The following is a 23,966-nucleotide window of genomic DNA, read 5'->3' as shown; positions in this document are numbered from 1 at the left end:
ATAAAACATTCGTTAAAATACTCTTTAACACTCAATTAATGAAATCGTGCTAGAATTTTTTTTTAAATTCGGTATTCTTGGACAAACTTTGGATAAATTTGTTCAGTCGACGGACGTCGCTTTCTTACAATGTAATTTTGTAACAAATAGAAAGAATTGAAATTTATTGAAAGATTCAAAAACTAGAAACTCGAAGAAGTTTGAAACGCGTTTTAATCGATATTCCGATTTTTTTAAAGCAAGTTGCAACTACTTGAATATCGGCGAAAAGTGGCGCTTTAATTTCTTTTTTGCGTTGTGTATATATAAATTTATCGTTCTTATAAGTTAACTAAAGACGAGATGCAATTAAACGTACAGTAAGATATTCCTTGGGACTTGAAAGATTCCGAGACACGCTGTTCCGATCATTTCATAATATGGCGAAACGTTTGTTCTCTCGCGTTCAATATGACTCATCCGTTTTATTCGATTACGAGCGCGCTTTAGTGTTGCGTATAACTCTGTGGGAATGCCCGCCACAATCGCCAACACACAGGTCGTGATATAATTGCTGTTTAACGGGACGAAAAAAAGAATATGATCACGGTTACGCCGCGGCTATTGTGTTACTCTGTTCTTTGGTAAACTCCAATCCGGCCTCTTATTACATGTCTGGCTAAAAATAATCATGGTTTACACTTTGCTATACCTATGTTTGCACCACATATCCATAATAAGACGGTTACACGAATGTGATTCTGTCAAAGTGTGCGCCGATCTCCTGCACAACGGGTGTCTCGTTCAAAATGAGAAGTTTATGTGTTTTTCATAGGCATTTACTCTATATCGAGAGACATATTAAAATTATAATAAAATATCTCGGCACGAGAGAAAAACTACGCAATTGCTGCATTAAAAGACGATTCCTCCTTTTTAATTATTATAAAATGAGTATGATAAATCATATTGTTTAAACATTTTAAATATGCATAATCGTTTTCGATTTGACGACGCAGCGATATAGGCTTTTGTTGAAATATACTTTTTTTTTTTTTATTAAATATACGGGATTATTAAAAGGAAGCCTCGAATAAACCAATTGTATATTTCACATTTTCAATATAAAATCATCACTTTTCCAATTGTATGATAAATTGGAAATATAATAAGTTTAAAAATAATAGAAATGACGAAAATGGTAAGTGACGAAAAACTTTATAATAAGGGAATGCTTTGGAAATTGTATCACCCGATGTGTACCGCGTGTTGTCGCTCCAGCCAGTCCAGACGTAATATGAGACTGACCATACGAGGCGGCCACTCTCATGATGCTCAATGTACATACCATCTCTACCAACACCGATTGGAAAGTACCACAACATCGTAGTCATGCCACCATCTCGAGCCATCAAACACGAGACTCGCGAAAGCAGAAGAGTAGGTGTCTTGGCGAGAGATTGCCCTCTCTCTCTATTCCTTGCCATCCCTGTTTTTCTTCCTCCACTTATACCTTTCACAAATTATGTGACTAAAAATGTGACCGATACACCGTCCATGCTCGTTATCGATGACATTAAGATAATCCTACCTAATGATCGAAGAATTCGGCCGTGTAAATTGAAGAAGGTGTACTTTTTTAATATTTCATTAATTTTGCAAACTATTACAAACCTGCAATCTTTTCAATTTACCATGTATCCAAATTTTACGTAATTATTTTTAAATATTAATAATATAATATATGTTATGATTAGAATGTATCACGTAAAATATTTAACATATGTCTCTTATTTCTGAAAATATATACGAAATAAAATCCAATTAAATATATAAATATATATATATATATATATATATATATATATATTTAATTTAATTATTAAATATTATTTATACTGTATTATTGTTTATTTATATTGTATTACTGTTTATTTTTAATTAATATTGCATATATCATATTTGCTCAGCGTTGTTGATCATAAGAGTATATTTTACAGATCGTTGCGAATTTTCATCTTGCCTTATGTCGATAAGTCAGGCTACTCATAAGTCGAGAAATTACTTTTGGCGCTTCTTTTTTATATGCGGTATAGTATAAGTATATATGTTACAATTTATATAATTTTTTGTATATAATTTAATTGTTTTAAAATCTTTTTTTTTTTTTTTTTTTTTTAATATCGATGTACAATTTTCTCGCATGAAAATTAATTATCTTTTTATATAAGGTTTTTACATAAGATGATATAGTTTATGAATATATTTTTATATAAGAGATATCTCGAGACTTTATATAATTTAGCAAAATTATATGAAAGATAAAATTTCTCAAAAGCACGACTAACTATCATAAGACGTTTATATTATGATGCAAATGGACAAAATTAATTACAAAAAGTATGTTTAACTTATTTATTTAATCATAATAGTATTTTTATTTTATTTCAAGCATTTTCAACAAAATGTTGTATTAATAACATATTATTCAAAATTTCGGAATTTATTTTTCAAATAAGTGTTGTGCAACAGGAAGAAAAACAGTTTACTTTTACGAATATCAAGCAAATTTACAAAGCAAAGTATTTGTGTGATCTCTTCACTTTTTTCATATTTGAATAAAATATTATACCTACTTCGGTGTTTTGTGAAAATTTAAAATACTAAGCCAATTGAGCCAGAATTATTATTTCATATAAAGAGATGTCGAGATCTCACTACAAATTATTTTTTACATATATAAAATATATAAATATGCAATACACATTATTCCAAAATTGTATCTAGTAGAAGTAAAAGCTAGGCATTATTTTATTTCTGAAACATTAAAGCTCAAGATTATCAGATCTTTACACGTGTGAAATACATGTACTGCGAATGACAAGAAACAAGTTCTACAAGTGTAGCAGAGATTAATTTTACAAGAAGGGTCATCGATTCCATCAATGTCTGGAGACGGATATATGTTATCTATAAACGCGTTTACGATGCAAATAGTGGCAGAGTGCCAGTATATGATGCAATGATTAATCGTTTAGAATATCTAAGAAAGCTTTGATTTAACATTCTATTAATGGAAAAGTTTGGCATTTTCAAAACAATTTTGATTAACATTTATACCAGTGTTTACGAACAAAATAAGTATGTCTGGTTTAATTTTGACTCAGTTTCAAAGTGAAAAAAATATATACTTTATGAAATTCCGATCAAATTGCAGAGAGAAGAAAAAAATTTTATTACACATTTTATATTATTAATATCGATCAAAATTTAATAAAAAGCATTTGCGGAACGGTATTTCGCAAATATCTTGTTAGAGAATTTATACACATTTTGAAAAAAGATTTTCCTGTCCAATAAAAATTTCCATGAAATTTTCTTGAAATTTAATCTTTACGATTGGAATCGGAAGAGATAAAATAAATGCAAAAATAATTAATAAAGAATGCACTCTCTTTGAGAGTGCATTTATACACTTACTTTCTTTAATATATTTTTTACTCTATCTAAAAGATTGAAAAATTTTTCGTACAAGTTTCATAATAAGAAAAAGCTCAAAGAGAAAGAAAGGAATGAAAGAAAACAAATTGCTATTAGATTGTTGCATATGAAATAATCGATTTTGCAAATGCAGAAAGTTTTTTTGATAATAGTAAAGTTTCATCATGTGTGTAAATCTTCTAATACAATTATTTAAAGTTTTCTGCTGAAAGTGATTTAATAAAAATTCCATCAACTCTTTGAATCAAATAAATTCGTGAAATTGTATTTTTTCTTTGTAGATAAAATGAACAAATTTTTGTTTCGATATAAATTAGGATTGAAAAGTAATGCGTTATTTGTTATTACTGTTACTTTTTTTTTCGAAAAATGTAATGGTAATCGTATTACAAATTTCATCTGTAATGGAAAAATAATTTTTAATGTATTTTTTTAAACTCCCTCCCCCATTTCTTTTATAACAATAAATAAATATTATGATGTGCTTGTAGCAATTTTTATTTATTTCATTCTAATGGATCTATGTAGAGACCTACTGTTAAAGTAATATAATTTATTTATTTCTTCGTTTTTGTTCTTATAAAAAAACTAGAAGATATGTTAAAGAAGTTACAAAGAGAAAGATATAGATATATTATATTAAAAAGGAGATTTTCTATTTCTGTTTCATACATGTTACAAGATTCTAAATTAATTACAAGTATTTTCTCGTTGCTATATATATATATAAAGTATACAAGTAACAATTTTGTATCTACACCGTTGTGCACATTTAAAAAAAGAATATATATATTTTTATTCAATACAATAATTTAATTTATGACGTAGATAACGCGCGGTTAATTGACGCAACGACATTAAACCAAGCAGATTAGTCTGTTTAGTTTACTGGCATTTTTTCAAAAGTCTTAACAGACTTATGCTTAAAAAAATTGAACACAACTGTCAATTGTACAGAAATTTAGCAAATCCGTGCTTTGCGATTTAAATTATAAGAAATTGAGACTTTTTTTTTGAAAATAGAGTCCAAGAGAGACAGGGTTCGAGACGCTAATTTATCTCTATGCCTTCTTTTTAGTTTTCTTCGTGGTATTTGGTGTCGTAGCCTTCTTTCTCGTCGAGTTTTCAGCGTTTTTCGCGTATTTCTCAATCAACGAGTCGAAGAAACTGTCCGATTGACTGGCGCGAGCCTTGTTACGATTTTGAATCACTAGCGCGAGATCGTTCGCGGCTGCATTTTCTTCGTTTTCAATCTTCAGCATCTTCTCCAGACGCTCAGCTTCCGCTGCTTCCTTTGCCCACTGCAATCAGACAAGTCAATCAAATCAATTAACGTCGAGAGCGAATGGCTGTTTATACTGTTCGACTAAAGAGTACGTTTAATCTAAATTGATAATTCGATCCAGACTCGTGGCGGCAGAAAGGGGAATAGATTTTAAGACTAGATAATGCTTGAAGCACAAGAGTGTGCTTGTTAACGAGATTGTTTACAGTCTGCTCGCGTAATAAGAGCGAAAACGCGATCTACGTATTATTCTATTTCCGAAATCTGCGTCAAGAGCATTAGGCGCATGCAAGATGCATGCTCAAGTGGAGAGAAGCACGTTTTTCTTGCAAAGGTTAAATAAAGGAGGGTCATCGATTTTATTAATGGCCGAAGCAGTCGGATATGCATTGAATATAAGTACGATTTGAATAAACCTTAGAAAATAGTGTCAGTGTATAACTATCAACAGTCTATAATAACATTTACATTAGCAGTCTGCTCTAACAAGAGGTTGCTTTATTCAAAATAATATTCGCATTTTCCCTTCTATCTCAGGACGTTCGATTGGAATAGTAGGATGAAAAATGACATTACGCTTTTAGTCTGAAAAATTTACATTGTAATATTAAGAGAAAAAATATGTAGTCATCAAACCGCGATTAATACTATTTTATTTTTGGCCTCTAAGCTCTCTGTGCTAAAAGATTAAAATGAAAATTTTTATACCCACAAATATTTCGTAAAATTATAACACAGAAAGAGAGAAAGAGCTTTTTAGAAACCTATATGTAAGATAATGTATTATAAAAAAAAAAAAAAAAAAAAAAAAAAAAATATATATATTTCAATATAATACATTGCTATAAAAGAATCATAAGAGAACAACTTTTAAACTTGAGAATTCTCGGTACAAGTTGATTCGGCATATGAGTGCCGAATGCATAAATTACGAGCTTCCGATAAATAAATTAACTAAGCAAGTCAAGTTCGTATCAGGTCTGATAAAGTGTGGCTCTCCTCTCCCTCTGTCTCGTAATTACTACAGATATGTCGGAGTCTAGGGGGACTTTTGAGTCTCTTTTCTCTATAGAATTTAGTTTGCGTAACGTCCTTGCAATTTTCCGTAGACATTCTGTAGATAGCCTTGTCGGCAGCGCACAAGCGTCGATGATGCTTCATCATATCACGCGTGACCTACTCCATAATTCGTTGCTAAAGAAATTCCGTTATTTATAATTTTTGGCAAGTATGTCTAACTGGCTGCCTAATGTCAGTGCATTGCACAACGCTTCGCGAAATTCTAACTGCATCGAGTCACGGGATGAGGCAAATTTACCGGTATTTACAAACGAAAAATTAAATTAATCAAAAGACAAACAGAGAGATCTTTATATATTAAATCAAATTTACTTAAGGATGTTTAGTACCTATTTTTAAAAATATAGGAATTTAATAAAATTTGCACAGATTGTTCCGATACATGTTCAGAAACTTATAAAAAAACCTGCAGCTGATTCACTGAAGCAATCAAAAGTTATAAGGATTTTAATTTGCAATGAATTTACCCGTCGATATTATTATAAATATAATTATTTTGTGCATCCAATTATAAGTAAAAGTATTAATATAATTATAAATATAATTATTTATATAAATAAGTATAAATATAATTATTTCTGTCCTTTTTAGCCCTTAAATTGATACGATTACAGATTTTCTATCTTATAAAAAACCTGTGATCGTGTTGATTTAAGAGCTAAAATAGATAGAAATAATAATAGGAATTTATTCAAAATTTGCAAAAGTGTAGTTTAAATATAGAAGAAATATTTGATCACAAAATTTTGGTCAAGTACTGACTAGTTCAAAAGATATTGAATATAATTTTCTCAATTTTGTCCTATCATCCGAGATGACATATTATTTATTGTGAAAACGTGGCAACAAAGCATTCAGCTGAGCCTTCTTTTGACATTTTAAATAATCTATCTTTTCATCTGAAACCTCTACATACAAACGTGTAAGCGAGAAGCGACTAGGCCTCATATGTCAATTTGCAATTTGACCAATTTATGAAAAATTACCATGTTGCCACATTTCTTTCTTCTCGGAGAAATGACAAATTATTAAATTTATCAAAGAAATAGTTAAAAATCTTCTATATTTTGTCATTATTCACTATTATAATTTTTATTCTGACATTTTAAATTAAAGAAAGTTACTCTGTACGAGTAACTTCTTTTATTTTTATAATTCAAATTTTGTGCTGTAATGTTGAAATCGAGGTACCGTCAATGATAAAAGTTTCTCATTATAATTTAAGAAACACGATAATTCTCCGAAAAAAAGCAACAAAAGTTCGAAAATTCATTTCTACATTCTAGCTATGAATAAATAATAAGATTTTATGCAATCTTTATAATAATCATATATTAAGATATATGAGAAAAGTATATGTTTGTCAATTTCGATTACTTTTTGCTCCGATTGTAGGTGCTAAACATCCTTAATCAGCTACATGTCTAGAAAGTGAAATGTATATATTAATTATTAATAACGAGAGTAATACATTTTTATTATTATATGTGATTTTTAATATATAATCTTATTTCCTTCTCTCTCTCTCTCTCTCTCTTTTTTGGATAAATGTCATTTCCTTCTATTTTAATATCTAATGACTCATCTCCCGAATTACAGCAATCTTGAGATTACATTTAAATAACTATTACCCAAATGTAAATAAGAGAGAAGAGACAGGAAAAGCGTGTTGTCTCGCGCAAGTATTTTGAGATAAAATGTCGCGCCAAGTATCATCGAGAGAGAGAGAGAAGTCGACACACACACACACACACACACACACACACACACATACATATCTGAGGCAAGTTGAAGGCGAAAACGTTTTTCGCGACCTTGCGATATAGTTGAGGGTCTATATTGATCGGAATCGCGTCACGAACCTAAGGAAATCGCATTTAATAATTGACGAGCATCGACGAACGTGACACGGATGGCGCGAAGTTGTATTAAACACGCTCATCATGTCATCGGTATGGAATCTCATGGAGAATTGACTAAGCGGCACTCTCAGAGAAACATGTGTGTAGACTGCACTCGATGATGAGAAACGAAGATAAAACGTCGCTGTTCATTATAACGGACGCTTTCAATGGTTATTCAAGGCTAACTCTCGCGATGATCTCCGTCGCGGAGAGAGACCTGATGCTGCCGAGATGCACCTGTTGCATGAGAAATGACGGAAGAAGCTGCGTCGCGCGAACTTGACTGCAAAGTCAGTGTGAACGTCTTCGAGTGTATATTTAACGTGTACAATGTCGAGCCTAGCGTCGTCGTAACAAGGTCGTTATGTAATAACCCGCGACCGCGCGATTGGACGATGACATTAGTAATTATTTCATTACCACAGCGAGATGAGTCTGGCCGTTAATTGATCGCAATTAAAATCGTGATCCGACACACTATTGGCTTCCCTACTTGGCGGACATTTCGGATATTCAGTCGTTTATCGCGTCTCGAGTTAATTCCGAGAAAATAAAGTTGTGGATCAAAGATTCGCTAAGTTTAGTTTAATCGATAAGATCAAGCAATTTCCTTTCATCTTCTCATTGTCAGACATAATAATGTAGGTATTACAAATAAAGGTTTGACAATTTCGTATCTCAAGCTGTGCAAGGAAAAACTTTCCATTTTGTCAAATCTGAAAGCTAACTATATCAAATTAAAAAGTCTTCATGTCAATAAATATTTAGATGAATTGTCTAAAGTTAGTAAATTAAAATTAAATGTTAATTCAGGGTGTATACTCAAATTCTGTAAAAAAAATTCCTTGAGAATTCCAAGATCTTCCAGGTATTTTTGTTCAAAATTCCAGGTAAAATTAAAATATTTTTAGATGCAATTTCAAAATAAGCTTATTTATTTTAGCGTATTATCATTTCTTGACATAAACAAAAAACATGTATTTTAAACAATTTTATATAGACATAAACAAAAAATATATATTTTAAGCAGATTTTAAACTTAAAATATTTTATATAAATTATTATTAAAAAATTTTAGAATAAGTACTTCTTTGAGATTTTTTAAAATTCCCTGAATCCTAACGAAATTCCATGAGAATTCCATGATTTTTCAAGGTATAATAAAATTCCCTGAAAATACCAGGTTTTACCCGGGAGTATACACTGTAATTTTAAAAATACCAAAAGTTAATTTTTTAGTCCACAGTTTTACATGAAAACTGATATATTTTACTCGAAAAAATATTTTGCTAATGTAGATAGATTTCTAGATGTCTCAATTAAAATTTATCGCTACTTTTTGTATCTATTAGAATATTGTTTGTCACGTATAGAATTTATAGCAGCAGCAATATTCTAGCAATATCTCTAGAAAATTTAGATCCTATTGGCAAATATTAATGACAAATATAATTGTCCTTGACAATAGGCTTTAAAGATAGGCATCACGGAAAAATTTTCTGTCTAAATTACACTAATAATAGTACAGATATAAATAATATTCTGTCATTTAAATTGATTAAGTGCAAAATATATGCAGTATCATAGTATTTGCTAATAAATTATCTGTTTCAGTTAATTTTTTATACCTAGAAAATTTTTTGAGTGTTTAATTATACTAGATTAAGAATGTACCATCAACTTGCTATAAATAAAAAAAAAAAAATCCCATTTTTCTAAAGAGTCTATTTTATAATTGACAAAAAATAAACTTTGTATAGTAATAAATAGTTGCACAAAAATAATCGGTATAAGATTAACTCTATTGAAAAAAAAAAAAAAAAATCTGAAAAACATGAGAGCTTTTGTATTCCTCGATTACACGATACCTACACATGAGGTTCAGCTGGCACCGCCGTTTCCAGAATATAAGTTTCATTTCAGAGATGTCTCAGCTACGTTTTTAATAATAAAACTGCATTTGGTTAATAATTCTATGAAGCTTCCTTAAGCAGGTACTCGATAGCTATATTTGGGGTGGGGCAAGAACTCTAACGCTAAATATATATAAATGCGCGCTCAGGTTCGTAGCACAACGCGACGTTTGAATGTATTATATAAAGTGTTGTAAATCGTCAAAATGTTACTCTGATTCTCTAGCGCGGTATATCTAATTATTCGGAATTTATTTCACGTGATAATTCGTTTCGATTCGATCCGGTTGGAGGCAAGAGGGGCGCGCACGAGACTTAAAATCCCTCCGCGATGACGTGTCCAAAGATGGTGATTATAACAGACATCGCTAATACAGCGATACTCGAGGAATTTGCTGAATTTCTATTCCGACATTCGAGCGGCTGGTCCGTCGTCGTGAGCTCATCGTCATCGTTTACAGTCACCGTATCTCGATAATCCAGTAACGGCGTGTGCATGGTCACTGTTGTTTCATAATACGGAGCTCGATAGAACTCGCCCGCATTCGCAGGTGAGTACATCAATTCTGGAGACGAGGATATCGAAGGTCTGACGTAATGCACATTGGGCATGATGGTCGTAGTCTCCGATCGACCTCCTGCTTGGTCAACAGGATCGGTGGCAATTGGAACAGTCTTAGTGTTCGATGATTCGTCGACGATCATTTTACGGGGATCGTGTACTCCTGCGTAATCCAGCCTGCCCCAAAGACCCGGGGTGTTTGTGGACCACAACGGCGGTGACTTGTTATCGTTGCTCTCGGTAGGAGTAGGGTAGGATTCGTGATGCGTCCAGTGCGGATGTGTGTTCGATGATTCGTCGACGATCATTTTATGGGGATCGTGTACTCCTGCGTAATCCAGCCTGCCCCAAAGACCCGGGGTGTTTGTGGACCACAACGGCGGTGGCTTGTTATCGTTGCTCTCGGTAGGAGTAGGGTAGGATTCGTGATGCGTCCAGTGCGGATGTGTGTTCGATGATTCGTCGACGATCATTTTATGGGGATCGTGTACTTCTGCGTAATCCAGCCTGCCCCAAAGATCCGGGGTGTTTGTGGACCACAACGGCGGTGACTTGTTATCGTTGCTCTCGGTAGGAGTAGGGTAGGATTCGTGATGCGTCCAGTGCGGATGGTTGTTCGAGCGGTCGGTGGACCAAGAGTCGACAGTAACCATGTCGGAATCGCTGTGATGCGTCATTTGAATGGATCCGTGAGGCGTTCTTTCCCGATCGTTAGACGTTGCAACGTATAGTGGATACGTTAAGGTGTTTCCCGCTTGAGGTGATCTATCAGATCCCACTGTTGTTTCGTCATCATCCTCTGCGGAGAATCCTACAGCCGATACTTGCAATCTCTCCAAGAGGGAATCTTTCGGATAAGGCGTCGTTTCATATGTCGCAACGTGCTGCGGATACATCGAGGCACGTCCCGTTGGTATTCGTGATAATCCATGGTCGGCGGTGGTTTCTGTCACCTTGATATCTTCCAAAGGTCTCCATTCCGCTGACGGGGTTGGCAGTGTTTCTGGCGTCGAGAGTGGGTAAAGTATCATTAGCTGCGGGGATGAATACGGCTCTGTTCTTGTAGGCGAATATTTTGGTTCCACTCGCGGTATTTCGTTTTGATGCTTCGACGTTGTCGGTCGCACAGTGGTAGTTGGTCTTCTGTGACGATGACGATGTTCCGCATCGTGACGGTGATTCGGATGAAAAGTCCTAGAAGGTATATGGGCTACTTCCGGTCTCTTGTTAGAATCCAAGATTCTACGATCTTCCTGAGCGTAGCTTGACGGGACGATCGTGTCGCTGGCGAGTCTTCTCCATTCGGGATCTGGCTCGAAAGCGACGCCTTGATTCTCAAGAAATCTACTCACAGCGTGCGGGCAAGCAAAGTCGGAATTCTCACTGAGAAACATGCGCTTCAATTCCTTCAGATGCGACATTTCATTGAGATTCAGACAGCGCAGTTGATTTCCCGAGATTCGAAAGTCCACAAGACTCGGTAAATTCCTATAGACATCGTCTTCGATATCGCGTATATTGTTGTAATTGAGATCAAGGTACGTCAGATAATTGAGACCCTCCAGCCACGATGCCTTCACAGTGGTCAGATGATTGTTGGTTAAGCCGAGTTGCTGAAGATTAACGAGTTGTCGGAAGGCGTCCTCGTCGATGTCAGTTATCTCGCACTGCGAGCAACTCAACACCCAGAGATTCCCGCCAAACCTCGAGAACGTGTCGGCAGTTATTCTACCAAGCGGCATATTGGTGATGCGTAGTTTCTCAGTCGTGTCAGGTACGGTTGTCAAATCGCTGGGCTGGCCACCTTCGCAAAAGTACTCCAGCATCTCCTCGTTCGCGACCTCTTTGCACGATGCAGCAACATTGCCGACAAACGTAATAGCAATCAACAGAGCGATTAACGCTACAATTCCGACACTATTCTTCATTGTTCGAGTGTATAGAATATATTACAAGAGAGAACGATACAATTTGTTCTTTCACCTGGCCAAACAAAAAAACAAAAAAAAAAAAAAAAAAAAAAAACAAGACTGTGCGTCTTTTGATGCATTAATTTCGATATTTGAGTGAAAAATGTGCGCCGGTCATCGCGAGAGGGATTTCGTCCGTATTTAGCGATTAACGGCCGAACTAATTGTAACGCGGACTGAAGCAGTTCTCATATTCGTAGGTTACTTATTTACTAGACCTTCCCCTCCTAGAATACCGCTATTTCTCCTACTACCTTCCACCCATCAAGCTCTGTACAGTCTATCGGTAAAAATAGAGAAGCTTGAAAATAGCGTGGCGGGGCGTTAAAAGATCATTGAAGTGACATTTAGCAATAATGAAGGTAGTGCTAAAAATTTAAAATTCGCGCTACAATTCTATTGCGATCGATCGTGACTAGAGATCGATACATAAGTAGTGTGTAAACGTGAGAAAAAATTTGCGCGATGACATTCTGCTGCGGTAATTTGATGTTTCTTACATAACAATATATGTTTTGAAAAACATTTGTTATTCTTAAAATGCTTTAATAAATTTATAAATACGTGATATTTCAAAAAAATTAAATTGGTAATTGCCATCATATTTCTATATCTAATAGATAATAAATTCCTATTTCTGACTCAATAATTGTATTTAATAAACAAATTAATAAGCAAAATAAATGACTAGAGGCGCCGACTTGGGAAAAATATTGGAGGGGGGGGGGGGCAAGAGTCAAACATTTTAAATAATCTTTTTTTTCTTAAGTCTTTATAGTATTTAGGGGGACAAAAACAAGAAAGAAAATGTACATTAACAGAAAGGTCAAAATTATTGGGGGGGGGGGGCACTGCCCCCTCCTCCCCGAAGTCGGCGCCTATGTAAATGACCAATTACTTTAAAAAATTTTTTTGACTCTTTCTATAATTGATAAAGTATAATAAATAATCATATTTTACAATAAGATTATTATACTAGACTATTTGTTTCTGAGATGCTATATTATACCTTTTAATTTTACCAATGTTTCTTTTCTCAATCTACTCTCAAATAATTGAAGATGCTAAGTCGATTATAAAAACAGGACATTCTTGTTACAGGATTATCGTAACACTTTTCATAAACATCTATGCATTTATATTTACATTTTAATTTACCGTTTGCTTCTTATCGCGAGTGTCAATTAAATATTTATAAAACTTTATTGTAATATGTGAAATATGAAATAATTTAATCAAAAATAGAACACACAAAACGAGATGTATACAGATATGATTTTTATAATTTTCCATAAGTAACTTTCTCTTAATATCTTTTTTGAGCAAATTAATTGATATCTTACCTTTCTTTTTCTGCGCTGCTTTTTCTTATCATTTTCATTAGTGAAAGCTTTGTATTCTGGGACATCACCATTCTTTATCAGGTCTTCAATTATAGCGTGCAGTCTTGGTTCTTCGTCGCAATTTGTAAACGGAACAGCTTCCAAAATGTAATCCATATCTCCCTTGCCTAAAATAAATTATATAAATATGAATATAATAATATAATTAAGATACAATATGCATTAATGTGAATATTATAACAACTTACTGTCTATATATGCTCTTTTAAGATCCTTGATCTCTGTGTCGGATCCCTTGTAAGTCTTCTCATAATTGTTGATATCTTCGACAGTGATTTCTTTGAATAAGGATCTCCAATAGTCTGCCCAATTGCGCATGACGACCTCTTCGCTTTCCTCGTCGTATTGTCCGGATTCATCGTAAATTTTGCGTTTCTCATTATCGCTAAGAATGGAATGTATTCTACCTAGAACTTTGAATTTCTCCGTCGCTTCGGCCTTGATACTTTCCTCGACCCGATCCGGATGTACGAGTAACGACAGTTTGTGATAAGCCTTCTTCACTGATGCGACAAGAAATAACGAACATTGTTGTTATAAAGAGTGAGAGAGAAAAACATTCAGAGCCTAAATCCAGACCAAAGAGGTTAGGACAAACGTTCGCTTACCCTGCTTGTCGTTAGCGCTTTTTGGTATCTTCAAGACGTCATAAAAATTACGGGCGCCGAAATATCGCTCGCACAAGTCCAATAAACTTGCCATGCCGGCGGATCTGCGATGGAGATTACTGGAAATTTTTGTTTTCACCGACAAACGAAAGGACGACGCGACTGACTTTTCGCGCGTCGCATCAAACGCACGCAAACACTTTGTCGAAAGCGACATCTATACGTGACGTCGCAAACGTCGGTAATGAAGAAACGAAAGTACAGTTACCTACATTATCTACATTTGATATCCGTCTCGCACTTGCAATCAAAGATTATTATCATTTTGCACACCCGTTAAACTTTTTTACTTTTAAAATAAAAAATAAAATATACCGAAAATCTTGTGTGTAGATTAATAATCCAAGATGTAGAAATAAATTACTTTAAAAGATTTGAAATGTTATTCTACATATTATATAATATATTATATTATTAACATATATATAATATTAATATATATAATATAACATATCAATATACATATATACATATATAATTATATTATTATATAATTTCAATAGCTAAAAATATTTCGTTACATTTTTCTTATATTGATTTGAATGCAAAAGTATATATGTTGAAAAACTTTCCTGCGTATTATTGACAAAATTTAAACAACTTTTAATTGGTATTACAAAAAATGATAAAGATCGACTTTTTTCCTTGTTTGTTCATTGCGCTTACATACTATATATAATAAATAATCTACATTTGATCATAATTTATACATGTGCTTGTTGGTCAGTTAGATTTATTATGTAACAATACGACAATTATATATATATACATTAATGCTTCTCATAAATATAAATTATTGTACATTAGAAACATTTATATTACTTACATATATGCAGTAATAATTGATTTATTTTGAGCGGTTTCACTTATTTAGCAAAATCTGACAAAAGTGATTCTGTTTTTTATCATCAAAATATTTCAACATAAATAAAACTTTAATTTGTTTACATCGCGACAAATCATCTGTGAATTGCGATGCATTCTAACTTATATAAAGAGGCAGATATATTTTATTAATTACGGCAAACCAAAACTAGTTTTTGCTAAACACGACTTGCGAGAGAAATGAAAGACTGACTTGTCTTCTTTGGCAAATATTCTTCGCATCATTTTCAGCAAAATTTTAAATTGAGCTATCAATGAAAATTAGTATTGGCATCCCCCTTATTATTTAGTTTTATAACTTTATTCTTTGCACCGAAAAAGTTGTATGTTTGACTGTATCAAAAATACATGCTCGCCGAGAATCTAATCATGATATGGACCAAAAATAACTTATTGTAATGTTAATTCTGTACGTTTGCTATTGTTACATGTTTTTTAAATTTTTAATTTGTTTTCGCACGACTCTATACGTAGTGTGTTACAATAAATTGTTATTAAGTCTCCTTTGATGCAAGCGATTTTTCTCGTGTATTTTAATACAAGAATTTTCCTTAGCTTTTTGAGATAGGGCAATTTAATTTTGCGCATTATCATTTTTTTTTCGAGAGCCAGACATAATCGTGGTATGCTGGTTAATGAAAAATCCATGCATAAAAGAAGCTCAATAGAAAAGGATTATCAACGCTAATTCATTATCATTAAGATCTAAATTTTATTTACATTATATTATGATCGGCTAATGCGAGTCATAAAATCAGGTAAACCGTATTTTCCTTCCTCTTAGATTAAACGAACGTTGTATGCCTAGGCACTTTGTTATGAAATACACTTTCTGCATTTTTCCAGACAACTTAAATCCGCGCGTCAATAAAGTCCTCTGAAAAAGACAGAAGCACTTTAGTGATTGCGTAATGTGCGGCGTGGGACGCCTCTCCCCCTACCCTTCCGTTTTTCTTTCTTGGATGAGGTATGAACTTAGGGACGGCAATGCGATGATACCCACGCATTGTCGCTATCAACCGCGCATCAATGTTACACCACCACGAATTACCAACGATATAAAACTAGTTTCCTCTTATTTATTAACCATTTATAATATTTACGGAAATTCTCACGGTAACGTCACGCATAAACTATTTTATAATAACATATATAATATATAATTATATATAATATATATATATATATAATTATATAATTCCGGCTAGTGGTATAATATTGAATAAGAAAAACCTTGTTCGATGCGGTCCCCGTGTGTGTATTCGATTTATAAAACTCGAGATAAAAATTAGCTCTCTAGCCACTCTATCTCCCACCACAACTGTATAAATAATTATAAAATTGATTCCCCCCCCCCCCGTCCTCCTTGTTTTAACAATAAGTCCAATTTTTTATTCTTGGCGATGCTAATTTATACGATTGATAACCAATTTAGCCATAATGATGAGAGCTTTTTGATAAGGGCTCTTAGCGAAAGATTGTACGATCTTGTTGGCTTCCGCGCAGTGTTTCTTCGCCAAGAATCTTGTCTGTTCAAGACCGTTGGACTTGTGCACCAATTCAAAAGCCTTCTCGACGTCGCCGTGCTCTTGGAAACGGCGCATAATCATCGCGTTTAATTCAGGGTACTGCAACAGTCCAAATAATCGAAGGGCAACCGATTAAAATTCTGACGTTAATCAAAGTCTCTATCAATAGTACACTTGAGATTTACTGACCCGCTCGCAAGCGAAGAGCACCGGGGCTGTCGCTAATCCAAGCTTGAGATCAGCGGCCGTGGGTTTGCCCAAAGCCTCCGAGGAAGCAACAAAGTCCAGAAGATCATCCACCAACTGAAACGCCAGGCCAACGTTCCTGCCGTACTGGAAGGCCATTTCCACCATATGATCGTCGACATCGGCAAGTAAGGCGACCTGAAATCACATCGTTAATTCAAAACCATTTACGTAAACGGCAACTCACTTTGCGTGCGATCTCATAATAATACAGGCTTACCGCTTTAGAGCAATTGGCGATTAAACTCGCCGTTTTTCGATAAGTCTTTGTGAGGTAATGCGCGAACCTCTCGTTTTCCGTTTCTTTCGAGCCGAGCTGCATAAATTCTCCTTGCACCAAGTCAGTCACTATCTACGAAGTAATGTAATCTGCTTTAGAAGCTGCGTTTTGCAATAGCTATTTCATCTTGATTATATAATTTTAATATGTGACTCGCATCCTCTATTTGAGAAAGTGAAAAGGAAGGGAAGATAATAATATATTAAAAATATCATACAAAAAATTTGCAAGTTGTGAATTTTAAATGTTAGATTATATGATTAACTATTTTCCTTTGAATAATTTAAAATTAGCCAAAGTGCGTGAGATTTGACATTTGCGCGCGCCTTAAAAGTTTTATTTATCGGAAATGCTCTCTTTCTGTAAGACTTGTGATATATATCAGCCAAAGATGGATTATAAATTAAGAATTCTTCAATATATTATCTATGTTTGTGGAAATTATATTAGGTGTATATATGTATATAAAAAATTTAATGAATATATATTTATTTTTTTTTCTTTTTTTAGTTTAATATGATTTATAAATTATATATATATATATATATATATATATATATATATATATGAATTTATAAGCCAATTTTAGTTTATAGATTAAAAATTTATCACATTGATAAGACGATAGGAAAAAAATTAATTTATAGAATAATAATTTATACGAGATTTTCAATATAAGTGGAAGAGTCATCGATAGGCGAAAGAGAAGAATTAACTTGAAAGTGTAATGAAATAATTTACCTGACTGATAGTGATGCTCACATCGTCATTTTGGAGTTTGGAAAGCATCCGACAGGCAACTGCCAAGATGTAATCCCCCGCCATGGCAACCTGACAGCAAAACGATCGAGTGAGTTTTTATTAAAGATCGATTAGTTTTTTATTAATGGCATAAAGTAGATTCTTGTTTCGCAATTATTATATCGGACATCCAGAAACCATAAAGGTATGTCTCATTTTCATTTAAACACACTTTTATATTAATATTTATAATAATATCTCTCGTGTAGCAATCTTTCCAATAATATTATCCTCAATTTCATATGTCATTATTATAAACATATATTTCTTGTCGATGTATAAGTAGAGCAGATATGAAGCGTGACGCGGAACTTGGATTCAACACTTTGCGAGGTCGTTTATTACATTAACAAAGACGTGATTATAATCTAGACCATTTCCTTTCACTAAACGTTCTTCAAACGCAGAAGCTAAACAGCTCTCAGAATGAGGCTTTATACATATTATATCTTCAAGTCCGATGCGACTCGTTTAGTCCTGATCCTTTTTCGTTTTAATTGCAACTTTCCTTGTAGAAGTTCTTGTACCACATTAAATGTACTCATTTAATTTTAGCAAATAGTAAGAGATGCACGCGATAAAAAATGATTGAGATAATTAAATGGACGTAATGTTGGCAACTTGCTATCATAATGGAGCGAACGATAACACGTGACTCAAGCAGCACATATTCGTTTCAAAAACGTTTCACAAATGTTTCTGCGAAACGTTTTAGAACCGGCTTTTGAAAACGTTTCTGATTGGTTAAAATATCAATTTAAAAAACGTCATTTTCTAACAAAAAAAAAAAAAAAACGTTTAAGAAACTGTCAAAATACGATTCTTTTCCTTTATTTATGAAAAATTTGTTTATTCACAGATTCAATAAAATAATGCATATATGAATATAATCCATCTATTTTCATCATGTTTTGAATCTCTTGTCGAGATTACATCAAAAGTCTGACAAAACTGACAAAAAAGACATAATTTAAATTATACTTTTAGTACCTGTTCTTTTAGGCTTTATATACATGTTTTGAAAACTTGATTACGAGTTATTTAAGTCTAAACACGCCACGCAGCGGCAAACAAAGGAACACGTATATTATAAAATAGATCTTTTTTGTCTTGTCGAAAAGATGATCAAAAAGACATCTTTTCGTCGACTAAAATTAATTATGACTTTTAGAAGACATCTTTTAAAAAATGACTTTTTTTTGTAAATAGAAAGATATTTTTTTAGACATCTTTTAGCCTTGTCAGAAAGATAACTTAAAAAAGACATCTTTTCGTCATCTTTTAATTTTCTGTGCTATTTTCTGGAGATCGTCTTAATAAGTACAGTCTTAATAATGTGTATATATATAATTTTGAATTAAAAAATTAATTTTTGTTCTATTTATAGAAACGTAAAGAATACGTTTCTTAAACCATGATTTTGAAAATGTTTCTGTTGAAACGTTTCTTATTGGTGCTTGACGGTTAAAAAATATTGGATAACGTTTAGAAAACGGTTATAAAACAAACATATGCTACCTGGGGAGTTTTGTCAGGAATATACAGATCGACATGCGTATTCGCAGTTTCGGTACCTCGGTCTTGTGATCGTTAAATCCTGTTGGAAATTGTTGATGAACACATCGTCTATAACGAGCGACGCCATCGAAACCGCAACACCTCGACGACTCTTAATGACCGCGGTCTATTGTGTGTCATACATGTTGATTTCTAAATTCCCTCATACATCGAATTCTAAAATCAACATATATTACGCCGCTTTCTATTCTTCTATTTAATTCATTGATCTTATAAATTCCTTTATAAAACTGTGTGCGCGGTTTCTATCTTGGTTATTTCAAACTTTCATTTTACACCAAGTAAATAACCTTTTAAAAGCACAAACTTGTTACAATTTTTACGAAAAAAATTTCAAAATTTTATGTCAACTAAAATATCAATACCGGAGCTCGATTAATTATTCGGAAATCATATAAATCGCTCGAGGGAAAAAAATTTCTACGTAATAAAGACGTTGTTTTGGTCGGGTAAAACGATTGAAGGAAGATCATTTCATGGGTCGACAATGGTTCAAGTGACTCAACAAACAGCTCGTAATTTCGAGTTTCACATCCGGCATCGCCGACGCGTCTCCTTTATTTTCACGCATCCTAGCCGCGATATAACCGAAAGACACCTGTGGGCAGGGTTTTCCCCTGAACACGAGGCTCGTGCTCCGGCGCGTGTGTACTTTCTTGCAATTATCCCGAAGCGACGTTTCGCTAAACGAGCATGAATCAGCGCGGAAAGTAGCGGTCCACCGGCGAGAAACGTTAATTCCGACTAATATTATCTCTCTCCAGGGAAACAACTCAGGAGAGGCTTTGATACTTAGGTAGGCCCCACCGCCTGCATGTTGTAAAGCATTTGTTGTACGATTTAACGAAATGAGAAATGGAGAGTGAGTATAGTGTCTTTAGCACGCATCACGTACGGATGAACATCTGTTTCGCTCTTCACGAAACATGCAATTTACTGGAAAAACAAAAAGTACATTCCCAACTTTTTTATTACTGCACTACGCAAAAAAATTAAAGGGCCACTTTCTTCCATATTAAAAGAGGCCAATTTTCAAGTAGTTGCAACTTCCTTCAAAATAATCGGAATAAGATCGATAAAAAAGCGTTTCAAAGCTTCAAGTTTCTAATTTTAGAATATTTAAATAAATTTCAATTCTTTCTATTCGTTACAACATTACATTGTAAGAAAGCGACGTCTGTCGATTGAATAAATTTTTCAAAAGTTTATCCAAGAATACCATATTAGAAAAAATTCTAGCGCGATTTCATTAATTGGGTGTTAAAGAACAGAGTTTTAGCTTTAATTTCTTTTTTTAACGATAATATTCCATGATTTTTTTTCGCCGAGATATTCGTTATTAAAGCAAAATCGAGCTATTAACTTTGAACGCTTATAACCAGTGAAAAAATAACCGTACAGTAATCATTAAAAAAGCAATTTAAGGAAAAAAGTTAGCACTTTAAAATGCTCCTAGCGTTTTTTTTTCAATCATTATTCATTTTTAAAGTAATTGTTACTTAAAAATCAAGTAAAAATTGCACTTTTATCTTTTTTTATTTAAATCAATGAAAGTTAATGAAAAAATTTTCTAAAACTCTTCAACATTTACAAATAAAATGCATTCCAGTTACTCGTATAACCCTTTGAGTCACGAGACAATTTTTCTAATTGTCAATATTTTATAAAATTTGGTATATAAGGGTTTTTGGGGTCGCTGATTACGAATCCGTTGTCAGATTTTCAAAATTCAAAATGGCGGATCCAATATGGCAGACGAGATTTTCAAAATTTTACTTCCGTCATATTGGATCCCTATATTAAATTTTGGAAATTAAATTTTTTTTCCTTTAGATTCAGATTCTGCGATCTAAAAAAATCTTCAGAGAAAAAATTTAAAAAAGAATACAATTGTTGCTTTCAATTTAGAACAGAAAATATTATTTTTTATATATTTTTTATCAAAAAAAGGAGGATTTAACAAAAACGACACGGTGGAAAATTCTAAAAAAATTCTGAAAAACTTTAGAGTGTACTAAGATTATAAAAAAATTGCCGTATTTATTGTCATAATAGATTAGTAGAAAATGAATTTTTTCGTAAAAAAAGTACTAATTTTGACTGTTTGTTTATATATGATATTTTTGCAATTAACAATTAATGACTGTTCATATTTTTTTTTACACTTATTGATGTTCTAGAGACTCTGTAGAAACAAAAAATCCAATATTTGTTGATAAAAAAGTAGTTAAAACAATAAAAAAATACGAAAAAAAGGTGGGTCTCTGGGTGACCTGCTGTGACTCAAAGAGATAAAAGGCCGAAGTGTTAAGTTTTCTGTACATTTTAAAAACTTGAATTAATGATTATTGTACAATCATTTTTTTCACTAGTTTAAAGTCAATGGTTCGATTTTCAATAATGACAGAATGTATACTCCCGAGAAAAACCTGATATTCTCAGGGAATTTTATTATACCTTGATAAATCATGGAATTCTCATGGAATTTCGTTAGGATTCAGGGAATTTAAAAAAATGTCAAAGAAGTACTTATTTTAAAATTTTTTTATAAAAATTTAAAATACTTTAAGTTTAAAATCTGCTTAAAATATATATTTTTTGTTTATGTCTATATAAAATTGTTTAAAATACATGTTTTTTGTTTATGTCAACAAATGATAATACGCTAAAATAAATAAGCTTATTTTAAAATTGCATCTAAAAATATTTTAATTTTACCTGGAATTTTGAACAAAAATACCTACAAGATCCTGGAATTCTCAGGGAATTATTTTTACAGAATTTGAGTATATACCCTGAATAAATATCTGGGCAAAAAAATCACAAAACATTCGTTAAGAAAAGAAATTAAAGCTAATACTCTGCTCTTTAACACTCAATTAATGAAATCGTGCCAGGATGTTTTTTTAATTCTTGGACAAACTTTTGAAAAAATTGTTCACTCGACGGACGTCGCTTTCTTAGAATGTAGTTTTGTAACGAATAGAAAGAATTGAAATTCCTTGAATGATTCTAAAACTTCAAGCTTTGAAACGTTTTTTATTCATCTTATTTTGATCATTTTTAAGAAAGTTGCAACTACTTGAAAAATTGGCCTTTCTTTATATGGAAGAAAGTGATCCTTTAATTTTTTTGCCTAGTGTATAATATTGTATATAATTCTCATATCATTTAATTGCACATACTCATATATTTATAATTATATAATTAATTACATATAAGTGTATGTATATATGTGTAATTAAATATAATTATTTTATTCACGATATTCGAAATATCGCTTTAATATTATATTTTTCTAATTATCAATGTGAGTTGTATCATCTTATTTACTGTCAGACAATATTCTCGTTATTTCGTGTTATGCACTTTGTAATAGCTTATATACGAGGAGTCACACTTTTTATGCATGTAATCTTGTTATTGATGGGTGTAACTCAAAGATAATTATTGTATACACCTCGGCAAGAGTTATCTCGATTAGCAGTACGTTAAATATGTATACGAGCAAACTGTTGCACAATTCATTAGTTGAACTGTATGTCTGCTGCGCTATCCTCGACGGCGAAGACGGCAGCGTCGCGACTTTCGTCGGACTTTCCATTTCTCTGGAAGGCGCTAATTCCATCATGCGTCAAGGTTGTCATACTTTTGCGATTCCCTCATAGTTTGCGCGCGCGCTATTTCAGGATTCAATTATGCAAATTGCAATAATTGCATTGCCTGATCTTCACTCGTCTTCTTCTTAACTCGTTCTCACTTTTCACATGTATCTCGGACCGATATCTTCAACGATGTTTGTTTCAAATTGTTGCAAAATGCGTTGTTTTTTTTTTTTTTTTTTTTTTTTTTTTTTTACGCGTTCCTTAACTCTGGCCTCACGTGATCATAGAGTGGATTCAACATCTTCTCGTATTTGTAGGTTCTATGCGAAATTTAAATAATACCTGAAGAACTCGTTTTGCTGAAGGAACACAACATTTGTATACAACTTGGTCTTTCTCGTGTCGTTACAAGCTGTCGTTGCGTTTCACAACGGTGCATTATCGCGCGATATGCATCGAGATATCCACATGTCTCAACAGAGAATCGAGTTAGATGCATTAAAGTGACAAGTTCCAAGACTGTAAGACTGTAATGTCGTAACACTATATGTGTGGAAATGGAAAAACAGAGAATGGAGCGTCAAGCTCTTTCGTACAACGCGGTCTACAATGTCTCGCAATGACCTTCTTTTAACTTTGCGTATCGATTTAATAATCGACAAATTTAATAATTCAACGAATAAACTTTATTCAATTTTATTATTTATTTCTAAGATTTATTTGTAAGCAGAAATTAACTATTTAATTGTCTAAGCAATATTTATTAATTTCGCACAC

The 23,966-nt window shown here is 32.9% G+C and overlaps 3 protein-coding genes across 3 annotated transcripts in view; all 3 read right to left on the bottom strand.

Moving 5' to 3' along the window:
* Positions 1 to 4,114: 4,114 nt before the first annotated feature.
* Positions 4,115 to 14,434, bottom strand: LOC140670966 (dnaJ homolog subfamily C member 9-like). Its single transcript, XM_072901904.1, has 4 exons — positions 14,206 to 14,434; positions 13,786 to 14,100; positions 13,538 to 13,704; positions 4,115 to 4,781 (listed from the first exon to the last, which is right to left on the bottom strand). Exons 1-4 carry the CDS (start codon positions 14,420 to 14,422, stop codon positions 4,542 to 4,544), a joined length of 939 nt encoding a protein of 312 aa, XP_072758005.1. The 5' UTR covers positions 14,423 to 14,434; the 3' UTR covers positions 4,115 to 4,541.
* On the bottom strand, positions 9,622 to 12,438 carry LOC140670965 (uncharacterized). The gene has a single exon (XM_072901901.1). The coding sequence runs from the start codon at positions 12,150 to 12,152 to the stop codon at positions 9,978 to 9,980; it is 2,175 nt and encodes a 724-aa protein (XP_072758002.1). The 5' UTR covers positions 12,153 to 12,438; the 3' UTR covers positions 9,622 to 9,977.
* Positions 14,435 to 14,981: 547 nt separating the features above from the next.
* Qless (decaprenyl diphosphate synthase subunit 1 qless) overlaps positions 14,982 to 23,966 on the bottom strand; it is a 50,545-nt gene continuing 41,560 nt past the window's right edge. The window contains exons 5-8 of the mRNA XM_072902686.1: positions 17,947 to 18,036; positions 17,146 to 17,277; positions 16,869 to 17,063; positions 14,982 to 16,778 (exon numbers count right to left, since the gene is read on the bottom strand). Of these exons, the coding sequence (XP_072758787.1) occupies positions 16,557 to 16,778; positions 16,869 to 17,063; positions 17,146 to 17,277; positions 17,947 to 18,036 (639 nt within the window). The 3' untranslated portion in view covers positions 14,982 to 16,556. The remainder of the gene's footprint in view (positions 16,779 to 16,868; positions 17,064 to 17,145; positions 17,278 to 17,946; positions 18,037 to 23,966) is intronic.

Source organism: Anoplolepis gracilipes, chromosome 11 (genome assembly GCF_047496725.1).
Source record: "Anoplolepis gracilipes chromosome 11, ASM4749672v1, whole genome shotgun sequence".
Lineage (NCBI taxonomy): Eukaryota > Metazoa > Arthropoda > Insecta > Hymenoptera > Formicidae > Anoplolepis > Anoplolepis gracilipes.
The sequence above is the reverse complement of the archived record's forward strand: the minus strand, read 5'-3'. Positions and strand labels throughout refer to the sequence as shown.

Bases quoted from the DNA above. Each gene is read 5' to 3' on its own strand.
- LOC140670965 (XM_072901901.1), bottom strand. From the start codon at position 12,152: ATGAAGAATAGTGTCGGAATTGTAGCGTTAATCGCTCTGTTGATTGCT.
- LOC140670966 (XM_072901904.1), bottom strand. From the start codon at position 14,422: ATGTCGCTTTCGACAAAGTGTTTGCGTGCGTTTGATGCGACGCGCGAA. The intron at 14,101-14,205 runs GTAAGCGAACGT...TTGTCGCATCAG, and splicing joins AAGCGCTAACGACAAGCAGG to TGAAGAAGGCTTATCACAAA. The intron at 4,782-13,537 runs GTAAGATATCAA...GTCTGATTGCAG, and splicing joins AGCAGCGCAGAAAAAGAAAG to TGGGCAAAGGAAGCAGCGGA.